Source organism: Lates calcarifer, linkage group LG24, assembly GCF_001640805.2.
Source record: "Lates calcarifer isolate ASB-BC8 linkage group LG24, TLL_Latcal_v3, whole genome shotgun sequence".
Lineage (NCBI taxonomy): Eukaryota > Metazoa > Chordata > Actinopteri > Centropomidae > Lates > Lates calcarifer.
The window spans coordinates 17522143-17534613 of record NC_066856.1 but is presented as its reverse complement, the minus strand read 5'-3'; the positions used below and the strand labels follow the sequence as shown (position 1 = coordinate 17534613).

General features: G+C 39.5%; 1 protein-coding gene across 2 annotated transcripts in view; it reads left to right on the top strand.

Moving 5' to 3' along the window:
* Positions 1–12471, top strand: part of LOC108885083 (cadherin-18) — a 138159-nt gene that overhangs the window by 82025 nt on the left and 43663 nt on the right. For both annotated transcript variants that reach the window (XM_018679270.2, XM_018679269.2), the window contains exon 2: positions 2171–2739. In XM_018679270.2, the coding sequence (XP_018534786.1) occupies positions 2509–2739 (231 nt within the window). In that variant the 5' untranslated portion in view covers positions 2171–2508. The remainder of the gene's footprint in view (positions 1–2170; positions 2740–12471) is intronic.

Sequence of the window (12471 nt, the reverse complement as noted above, 5' to 3'; positions counted from 1 at the left end):
TTTGAAACATGGGGATTAGTCAGGGGGTTCTAAGCACATCTTAATCCATATATGTATGCAAAAATATTTATATTCATAAAAAAAGAATTCAGTGATTATCCTTCAAAGTATGTGACAGTCGTAAGTTGCATTAATGTCTCTTTTTAGCGTTTCTCTCTAATGTTGTCACATGCATTGTAAGAGATGGAGAGCAACAGCCTTTGAAGTCTGTCAGCTCCTATATCCTATTAAATATCAAATAAATGTGTTTGTCCTCTTGATAATCCCCACAAAGCTGCTATTCTACTGCAGCACTTGGAATGTTGGACCAACTCTCCTGCTAGAAGTCAGTATTTGAGATTGTATGTACTTTTACTATTATTTTTGTGTTTTACAGTGTTGACTCACATTTCTCTAAAACGTTTTCATTTAAAGGGGATATTTTCCTATTTTTATGACAAATGTATGTTTATGAAGCACATTGCTTCCAGTACTTCCACACCATAATCCACTAAAACAGGCTGGCTTGTTAAAGACTAGCTTCATACATAATCCACCACACTGATAGGGTGGCATTATTACTGGCCTTGCCCACTGCCATATTATGATGGCAGTGAAGTGTCTGTGCCCCCGTAATGTCTTATTTTTCATTCGTTTCTGTTCATTTTTAAATTTCTGTCTCATTCTGTACTTGTGTTTTTGTGGAAATGTGAGTCAAAAGCCTGAGTATTGTCCCAGTTCTCCATTTGCTTTTAGCCAGAAATGCTCCAACTTCTTGGAAGTGTACGTTCCTCACCCATTTTGCTGAAATTGAGTAACGAATATGAGCCAGACACACCTGTTAAAATGGTTGTTCAGCAACTGTTACTGCAGTTTATATAAGAAATTCGAACTTGAATATATGGTTCATTTTTCAAAATAAAGCCAAGTTGAAAATTTTCTGCAGAGGGTTTGCTAGCAGTTGCTGGCAGTAATAATAATGGGTATATCTGTGCACCATATGGTCAACATGGTTGAAAGCTCGGAAGAAGCAGGTCAAATGGACCTTTGAGATGAGAATATTTTGTCACACAGCAGGTATGGGTGTTTTTAAGTGTAATCATCAGAGCCTGGAAGAATGCTTTTGTCCCATTTACAAACGGACTATTCTGTGTCTTCCTGTTGTTCGAACTTGACATGTGCTGTTTTGAGAACAACCTCATATCTCATTTTATAGCAACCTAAAAGAGATTTGGAATCATATTTTTCTTTAGTTGCGAAATCACACTGAAGGGCATCTCAGAACATCAAGGTCAAATGATGCATTTTCCTCTCATCAAAAAAAGGAAAAATGTGAGCAGGGAGGACTGATTTCATGTTCCAGCTGCACTTAAATAACATATCTAACTTTAAAATCCACCCCAAGCCTAAACACTTCCCCATAATGCCTCCTCTTTAAAGACCAGAGCTGCAGAGATGTAATGCACATTCTTGCAGAGGGGACACAGGAGTACCAGAGCTTCACTTGAACACTCACTTACATAGAAATTCAACAGTGCTTGCAGTTATATATTTTTTTACAACTCCAAAGCCATTTTCAATGTATAATTTTGATTTAGAGAAACTGTTTCCTTCTGTCTTTTCCATTCCAGTGCCTTCTAAAAATCACCCTCTGCTTTACGTCTGAGCGGCCTGATGTCTGTCCTTATCATAGTAAATGTATTTCTTCCTGCCACACTTATTATTCACCATGCTGAGGCACACACTAAGCCTCGCAGTGTGCCCTGCTCACGTTAAAACATCCAAATCAAACCTTTTTCAGATGTTTAATAAAGTCGACTCATTCTGAGTCATGGGGCCAGCACTGCACCCCACTGATACACGACTCTGACCTCACATGGCAGTATCAGTCAACAAGCAGTGATCTGACCTTATAGGCATGGACAACCTTTTAATAGCACCGTAGCTCCTCAAGTCTAAACTTGTTTATATCATCTGCATAATAACAAAAAAATGGCTAGAATACTGAAACTGGATTTTTGGTTGCCTTTTTGTACTTTATCACAGTTTGCCAGTTTGAAGTGCATGCCCTCATCTGTAAGGATTTATGAGTTGCAATTTAATTGGAGGGAATTAGTGGACATTTAGCTTCTAATATCCATCAAATTAATCTCTAACTCTGTGTTTCTCTTTCCCCTTGTCTCTCTCCCAGGAAATCCAGAATGGCTTCAGGGATTGACCTCTGCTCTTGATAGAACTACCCAGAAGTTCACCTCCATTTGCACAACATTTCACAAGCCTGGGAAATTCCATAATGTAAATGTATCTTGCTCTTCTTTTTTTGACAAACCCTCATCTTTGGGCCATGAACCTTAGAGGAGCTACCAGGACTGCTCTTCCCTTAGTTTGGATTTAGATTCCTCTTTTGCCTGGACTACTTTACAGGCCTGCAGCGGTGGCTAGTGGTAGTGGTGGTGGCTGTGGTGGTGGTGGCGGGAGGACCTTGCCACCTTGGAACACAGGGATAACTTTACAAAAGCGCACGCCACCATGAGGATATCCACCACCTCTTGTCTCTGTCCCTTTCTGGTCTGCCTCTGCTTCATCCAGAGGTGCTACGGGGCGAGCCACCATGTCCCCGCCAAAGTGCCCACCAAGAACCAGACCAAATTGGCCAATGGGGAGACAGAGGTGCACCACAGGCCGAAGCGTGGCTGGATCTGGAACCAATTCTTTGTTTTAGAAGAACACATGGGACCAGATGCACAGTATGTGGGAAAGGTAAGATTATACTGAACTGACTGCAACAGTAAAAACAGAAATCTTTTGATCCCAGGGAACTTGCTTTTGAACAGCTTACGTGGCATTTTTGTCTCCCCTCTTGTTTATAGAGAAATGGGTTGCAGCACAAGCAAGCTGTTCTATTGAGGTAGATTGCCACGTTGGCATTGTACATGCTTTTTTTCTCTTCTGATGTGGAAACTCAGTCCTCATTTGTGAAGGTTTGTGTGTTTTATCCCTGTCATTTCAATGTTTGACTGAATTCCTCTCATTTTAATGTCCAAAAAAATGTTTTATTCTCTGTAATTAAAGAGTGCCTCTCAGCATGCCCGCCACTCTGGGAAGCCATCTATGCAAGAGTGGATTAAATTTGAAATTGAGAATAGCCCTCTACATCAAGCTATCTTTGAACTGAAATATTAGATTTAGTTTCTCTGTGGAATGAACCCAGATTTGATCTCTTGGTGGGAAATGAACCACCACAGTAAGAAATTGGGCAGTAGTGCAACAGGGACTGGGTGCCTCATAGTTAGAAAATTTTCTGAGTGTAATTTCAGTGTCATTGCAGAGTGACTGATGTCCCTCATAGTGGAAAAAGGTAGTAGTAGGTGTTCTCCCTGCTTGTGCAGCAGGTAAGGTACAGCGTGCTTGTAGGTGGTTGGTGGTGACTTTTCTGTTAGCTCCACAATAAGCCACAGGGAGCTGGTTAAGTCCTCTGCTTGCAGATTGCCTGCCCTTATCTCCTGAAATGTGAAAATGTGTTTCTCCGCTGCAGTGATCATTATTCTAGGCACTCAGGCACAGACTAATCCCCTCAACTGCACTCAGAGAGAAAGAGAATGACTGCACATATGTCTGTATTTCAACAACAGTGCCATTTGAAGGGAAAAGGAAAGAAAAAGGGATGACATGCTTGGAAAAAGGGTGAGAGGAAAAACAACAACAGCAAATATCACTTTCCAGCTCGGATTTCTGTTTATTGAATAAACTTGCAGTTTTAATCACTAATGTCCTTGCAAGGCTGACAAAGCAGCAAAGAAAGGTTATTTATTGGTGAAACATGTTTTTGCTAATATTATTTGACGCATGAATGAACCATAAAATCTCACAGTGCCGACAAAAACAATCCCTCAGCATTCACCAGGCATTGTGTCCTGAGCATTAGACAATACAAAGATATTTACAGAAGTCAAAGCATTGTTTTGTCGATGCAGTAACTGCATGAAGACGTGGTTAGTCTAACATTAAATTCATCCACTGCTTTGAAGTTCATGATTGTTTGGTTTGCTGGCTGGTTGGCTGATGTGCTCTACTCCTACCTTAAGGGTGTTGTTGTTCTGTGTGTGTGTGTGTGTGTGTTTGTGTGTGGCGGGTGCCACTGATGAATGCAAAATAAACATAAACAGCTAATCCTGGATGATAATAAAGCACTGAGAAGAAACATAAACATTATTAAGGAATCAATTTGACATGCATGTTTAAAGAGATGAGGTCTCCAGATGGTTAGCACAAAAAAACATTTAATTATGTGGGTTGGGACTGGTGTGCAGTGTCCTAATGTGGCCAGGAGACAGAATGACCCTTAATTAGACAAAGACAGGAGAGGAGGAGGGGGAGGGGGAGGAGGGAGAGGAGGGCGAGGAGGGGGATTAATGCACTCGGCAAGTACTGTGCTGTATTGTTTTTTCTTCCTCTCCTTGCTTGATTAAAAACTCTGGACATTAGCAAGCTGCAAATGAGCAGTTCCACTACAGGGAATTACCAACACTTTCTTTGTCCATAATTGCTCTCATCAAAAAAATGTGAATTTTGACACAGACATTTCACGATAAGACATGTGGCAGAAAGTGCACACAGACCTGGAATTCTAATTATTGCATGGTCAACATAAAAAACAGCTGTGTCCTAAGAAATCTGCAAGGTTAAACTTCACATCTCCATCCCACAATGCAAGACATGGCCTTGGCAGTTGGAAATGTTATGCACTCTTTTTACCGATACTCTCACATAAAGGACAGCAAAGAGTGACTCCTGGGAATAAGTGAAGCGACCAGTCTGTCAAGAACATTTTTAATCCCCCTGAGGTTTCCCATAATCCCCAGTGACACCTTTCTGGGGGGCTGATGCATTTGGGAAATGACAGCTTTGTGCATGAGCGAGACGCAAATGCTTGGTAGGGGACAGGGCTTGTCCAGATACGAGACAGGAGACAACCCATTCTCTCAATGGGAGGTGTGAATGTCTTCATGTCAATCAGCTCACCGTGGTGCTTTGAAGTAGTTGGGCAGGTTACAGACTGGATAGTAATTTTCAGAAGATGATGCAAATCCCCAAACTCTGAATGAATGTGAGCTGCAGTGAACCGTCTGCTGTAACTTAGCTAGAAGATGGTGTGCAGCTGTTTGATAAAAAGACCCAGATCCTTGGTCAGAAATCCTTGAATTGAACTGTCATTGGGCTCCTGGCTGCTGCTAAAATATACAGTAAATAATGTGAGCTTTGGCAGAATGGGTGCTTCAGCCCAGACTAGGAGGAATACCCTCTTGTCTTATACTGTGTTCATTTGAAGAGCAAAGTAGCAACCTCTAAGAAAGGTGCCTAAATGTTTTATTCATACATCTAAAAATGGATTGTGCTGTGACAGAATCAGGCAACTGTCTTGTTGTATGTACAGTAATAGCTCAACAGTGGGAAGAAAAAAAGTGAAGGGAGGTGGTTTACATAAAATTACTTCTCACCCACGCTTTGCAATGTAGGAAACAAGTGCATGCAGATTGGAATGTTTTCAATGTTAAACCACTGAAGTGTTAAATGAAATAACAAGGAAGATTTCACAGCTAGTTTTACATTATTACACTACATTGTATTAAAGAGGAACATCCTGAAATGCAGAATAATACTTACAAACCACTGAAAATGTATAATGATCAATGTTTGTAAGACTACAAGTGAGTACTCATAGTTACTATTTTGATTAATGTAATATTTTTTTAATATAGTGAAAACCACTCATCAAAATTTTGCAGAGCTGTAAGTGATGTCTACAGATTGCATGTTTTGTCTGTGAATTCAATTCCAAGTTATTTTATTTATAATGATAATACACTGAAAAAACAATGAAGCTATTTTCCACTATTTATTCTAATTTTAGCTCTGCTGTAGCCACTGACTCTTTAGCTCTACTACATTCACAAGCTAGTTGCTAACTTTGTCTGCTATTTGAACTGGACAGGTAGCATTTTATCAGAGCTTTTGGGAGATTGACTGCTGCATCTGGAAATGAAGCTGATGAAGCAAATCTGTACCAAACAGTAAAATTGGGGGTTGTAAAACCAAAACATTAGCTAAATGGTGCTAAAAATCTTGGTATGAACAGGACTGCAGAGTTGGGCTGATAATCCTCCACTATGAAAATAGTGATAAATGAAGCTTTAATCAATTAATTAATATCAATGTCACTGACAGAGTAATTCAGCACTAACATAAACGTTGTACATCAATGTAAGGCTAAGCCAAGTGCATTACAGTCCATTGATTCAACAACTGCAGAAAATAACACTGGAAGCTCATGTCTGCTGTCTGTGCAGGCATGCATAAGTTCCAAAGTGCATTCCCCTGTCCACTGGATGAAATGTTCAAACCTATTAACACCATTTAGACACTTGAGACCAAACCATTTGCCTTCACTCACTGCTAGAGCACAAGGCAGAAAATTCATGTTTTCTAAAGCTGATCTGCTGACGGTTTCATTTCTGTCTCATTCAAATATTACATTTTAGCAGCAGTTAGAGGCAGAGCCATTAAATGAGTGTCAGAGTTGCTTCCGGGGCTCTAATAATCTCATTACTGTACATCAAGAAGCCAACCATCCTGCTGGGAAGACAACGATTCATTCGGTTTCTCCCCGCAGATGTCAAAATAGAGGACAACTATTAGGGCGGATCTCCGTGATGTGCATCAATGGCACGTCTTCAGCACGCCCCTCATTGCTGTCTCTTGATGTATGGTCATTAAGCTGGTGCTCCATCATCAGGGTTTACTGTGACTGTTACAAATCAATTGAAGAGAAGGGGGTGCTCAGAGGAGTTGATTGGAAGGGAGCATGGCCAAAATGTGGTGATAATCAGACAATCAAGCACGCCCACATAAAAAGTGATTAAGTCCTCTTCAGTGAAGTATAAGAGCTGAGATTTAATCAAAAATGAACCCCCCTGCTAATTGCAAATATGAAGCCAAAGCACTGATCATCAGCTAGGGCATGCAGCCTGCTCATTTCTCCTTCTTATCCCCCCTCCACTCCCCTCACCACGCGTACTGTTGATGGAATAAATGCTCCACTCCCTGACTCCCACCTTCAGCTCCCATTTATGCATCAGCAGGGCCTGCTTTCAACATCGAAGTGATGCAGTTTTAATGAATCTTTTTGGAAAAAACACAAAGTAAACGTCACTACTGTTTGACCAGGCCCAGTCTGATTACAAGAGTTTTGAAATCACAACCAAGGACACAGAGAAACAAAGATGTTGGGCTTACAGTGATGCATGTACAGCTATTTGTAGGCTTGGTGCGTCTTGCACCCTGGTGTAGCCTGTAGGTCCATTTAGCTGTGCTGTAAACTTGATGTCTCACTGAAAGTTTAACTTGCTGGAAAATCAATTATGGGACCAATCAGCTGAAATGTAGCCACCATGGTTGTATTTTGACATATTTTCTGCTGTGAGCCTGGTATAAAATTTGATTCTGAATTTCATATCATTGTCACATTCAGAGTTTTATACCATACTCATTCATTTTCTGCTTGCAGCAGAGAGATATTCTTCTCGTTCACCCCTTGTCCTCGTTCCACAAAGCTCATAATGAGTGGACATAACAGCAGTAAAGCAACATCCTCTCAGACAAGCAGAGAGCAAACAAGGCTGGCTAGGCACATACATTATGTGGATCTGTACACTGAATATGACCAAGTCATTACAAAGGGAGGGCATTCACCGATAATGCAGTCCAACCAGGCACATACATTATCAGGATCTGTACAATGAAAAGGACGTCAGTGGAGAAGAGAAAAGAAGTAGTGGTGCAAAACAGATGAAGGTCAAGCTGTGTAGTAACTAATAATGTGTCAGGATGGCACTCAACAGAGCGTATCTTCCACTGGTGCTAATTTTGAAGATTGTGTTACATGTCATGTACTCCTTTCCCAAAACGTTAGTATTTTCCATGCTCCATTGAAGTTCTCCAGCATAAGGAGTTTAAGTAATTTTCTTGATTCTACCTGAAATGGGACACGAGTTATGTCTGTTTGAATTGCAGCCACTTCTGAGCATTCTGGATGATTATCACAGCACCATGTGGCCAGTCAACTCTATATTTGTTCAGCACAAAAATTGGCAGGAGTAGAATAATTGGCATGGTGGTAATGTCTAAACCAAGACTTAATACTGTAATGGTGCATCTTGTTCTATTGGCCCATAAATGGAGTTGAATCTTCTCTTACCTGCTGTGGGGTGAACAGGTTTATTGGTGGTTATATATCATTTCACATTTCCACACATCCCAGGTGTGAGCTCTGTGCTAATCCTTTTATAGATATTTGTATGATATTCTGTTGATAGTATGACCAGTGTGAATTTTTCATCTTGGGCTGTGGGAAATTATAAAAAAGCATTTCTGCCTATTTCCAGGCATTTTATATCCAAAATGATGATTAATGATTAATCAAGAAAATGGTAACCAGACAATGAGAATAATCACTTGTTGCAGCCCAAGCACACATGCAATAAAAATCCTTGTGACTGGGTTTAAAACACGATGAAACATGTTGAAGAAACACAGATATATCTCATCAAATATTACATTAACATTGATTCATCGAATTACAATGTCAATATTGTACCATCCACATAATTAAAATGAGTCGGACCAAAGTCCAGTCCAGTTTACTGTTCATGCTTTAATTAACTGAGACAAATATATTTAAAAAAGCCAGCATGAGAGTAGATATATAATGCACTGCGTTATTAAGGAAATGCTTATTATTATATTAAATGAGAAAATTTCAATATTACATGATATCATCCCAGTTAGCAATTTAGCAAATATTAAATCAGTGACTTTACTAATGGCTGGTTTAATGTACATTGCATGGCAGCTTGCTACATTTTACTTACAATTGTGATAATTGTCAAACAGGTACGGGTGAAATACTTTCTAACATTTTCTCTCGTCATTCATCACTGCAATTTTCACACTGTGCTCTTGTAACTCGTAATTTATGACTTGCTGTTTGATAGACTGAATGAGTGACTAAATAACAGTCAAAAAAATATACAGATCTAATTTGATTACACTTGTGACCCATTAACTTTATATTATCCAGCATTATTAACTAAGCAGAAATACTATTTAATGTTGCAGAAATAATGCTCTAATAGTGGATTTCTGTCAGGTGAAAGGATTGCTTACTTCCTCAAATCTCCTCCCTCCTTGTAATTGACTTAGACACCTGACAAGTGGTACGACAGAGCCAAAGGTAAACTGTTTGACTGTGAGCTCCAATTAGCTTGTGAACACACACTGTTTAAGGCTACTCTTGACAATGAGCATACAGAGAGAAAACATGTAGCTTGTTGACAAAAGAAAGTGAAGATACACTTTCTCTTGGGTTGCTCCTGTGGGCATATGATGAAATTATAAGTGAGGTTCTCCTTGAGATTGGAGTGTTTCGCCAGTGACTTTAAATCCCCAGACTGTGTTGATCTCTTTAAACTCCTCAGAAATGCATTGCCAGCTGCCAGCCGCCAGCCACATGCCAGTCATCTATTCCACTAGTCTTTAATAAAGTCGCCCATAGAGACAGAGAGATAAACACAATCCCTTGTTTTGATGCCCTGTGGAGGAAAAGGATTCCTCTAAGTCTTTGTGGGGAGATGACAAAAGAAGGTTGCAGAGGTCATAATTTCACCTGATGGTGGACTTCTGTGATCAGCCTGTATCAGAGATTTTCATACATTTCCAGTCCGCTCAGAATGCCACACATAGTCCTGATGTACGTCAAGCTCACTTCAAGCCTGCTCTACGGTTTAACAAAATTAGCACTTATTACATTAAGGCGGGTAGTCATGAAATTTTCTGTGTGATCAAAATTAATGAAGTATAAATAAAATATCCTAATGCTGAAACTGAAATGTGCCAGCAGCACCCTCTGCAGAGAAATGGAGCTTTGTTTTTAAAACCCTCAGACTGTTTTTTGTATCAGTTTTGACTGATAGAAGAAGGCAAATAAGTGAAATATAAACTGCCCTGTAAACAGCAGTGAGGGAGGTCTCTGTCTGAGTTTTTTTCTTTTTGTTCTCTTTTTGCCTCTTCTCATCTCTTTCGTATCCCCTGGCATCAAACAGTCACAGATGGTTTGTAAACATGAGAAAACTGTGCAGTTTACTTACAGCCAGGGGGATATCAGTATCTATCAATATTTGTACCAATACCTCATGTTGTTTTCTTTACCTGCTCTGATGGACTGCACTTCAGGGTTTATTTATATTATTTTTTTTAACTTGACTGCTCTGAGTGAAATGAACAGTGAATTATTTAAGCTGCTTTTTTTTTTTTTTTTTCTTTTAGAAATATATGTCTATAAAATGGTGAAAAATATCAATCACAGTTCCCTAAAGCCCACTTATTTTTTCCTGACCAATGTACAATAACCAATGATATTCAACATTGAAATCTGATGAAGAAAAGCAGTAAATTTCCATTACAGCAGTGTAAAACCTGAGGCCAAAGATATTCCACAAAGTTAACTTGTTGGCACTTGTGAAACTAATTCCTGTGAGTGCATGGTCATAATTGAAGGTGACCTATATGAGCTGATGCTGGTGATGACGGCTGGAATCTCTCTAAATCTTTCTGTTTAGAGATTTTGTTGAGAAAATGAACTGGAACTAAATAAGTAGTGAGGGCATTCATCACAACTCTTCAGTGACAATGATTCAGTATCTTGTACATTTTTAATTTTTTTTTCACCCTTGAAGGTGACATGGTAACCTAACTGTCTGGTTGAGAATCTAATGCTTGAGAGATCTCAGTTTTTTCTGAATATATCTAAAGATCTCTGGATCCTGGATCTTCTAATCAGCTCTGGAGTCTAGAATCTTTGGAGACATTTGTGTTTAAAAAGGTTGGAGAATATATATATATATATATATATATATATATACCAGTTAACGCCTGAAAATACACATATGCTCAATAACTCTGATGTAAACCTTCTATATCTTCATATTGTTTCACTCTTAGCTGGTCTGACACTGCTGTTCTTTCAGCCTGTGATGTTTGTGTAATGGCCCGCAACCTGTTGACACTTTTATCACCAATAGATTTTGGAAGGCAGTAGTCGCCATATGCATCATTGGTCCGCACTTTGCCGGGCGTGATTTATTGGCTCCTGCAAAGGAAGTCAATGGCTAAATTAGCGCTCTGACTGGAGGCGAAATTACATTTATGAGCTGGAGTTGTAGAGTGCTGCTGGACAGAAGTGGATATATCCTTGTAGTAGTTGTGGAAATGGACTGTCCTTAAGTAATGACTCTGTTTCTCTGTATTTAAATGATTCAATTTATAGCTAGGGATTGATTATCAAACTACTGGCAGGACTGGCACTTAATATTTCTACATGTCTGTCACTAAATCAAAAGAGTGTGTGCAGAAATGCACAATGCATGGTGGCGCGTGTGTATGCAGCGGCTCGGGGCTCTCAGCTTTCTGTCTTTCTATTTATGTTTTTATTTATGTTTTACTGTAAGTTCAAATGGGTCAAACTGTGCCAACAAAGAAACTGGCCCTAACCACACTGCCACTGATGTGTAAACATGTCTGATTTCTAGCTTTGGAGGTTGTGTTTCATATTACTACAACCCAGCAACTGATTAACTACCTGATTCAACAGGATCTTTGACTCCTTATCTAATTACAGACTTGATATTTACCACGGAAAGGACAGTCGGCTCTCATCAAGAGTCAGGCTTGCAATCAAGAGCAACCTTCTAATTAGTAATTTATTTGCTAGTCCAGGCTTTGATTAGATGTGGCCTTAGGACTTCCGGCATTCAACTTGTTAAATAACTTGTCTCTGTGATTTGCTCTACTAGTATAAACTGCACAACCAAAGGGTTTTGCCTTTTTAATATAAATTTGTAAGTACTTGGTTGTAACCATCATTAGTGACTGGAAAATACACCCTGGCTAACCAGTGCAGAGCCTCAGGGTCAGTAACATAACACAAGCTAATTCACTTTGCACGTTTTCCATTGCACATGTATCCGAATGGGCTTCATAGGTATACAGGCTTTCTCCTAGCCAAGCTGTCTGATGGAGGTTCAGGAGAAAATTTTATGTGCTCAGACAGTGATTAATTATGTAACCAATGGACACAAAAAATATGTATAGTGCGGTTTGGTCAATAATACGTGCACTGTTTATGGCTCTAACTAAAACTGAACAGTGTGATGATTGATTGATTCTAATTTGGGTTACTGTAAAAGTAGACTCCTGTCTTCATCTCTAGTCTGTACTCAGAAACACAGTAGTGTCCCAGTGCAGCAACAGCACCAGTCAGATGCATTTACAGCAGAATCACAGTGGGTAGTGTTTTGCAGGTTGTAGAGGATAACAGTATCTAATCATTATGCATCAAATAAATGTAAATGTGGTCAAAATGGTAAAAACTAAATGTTA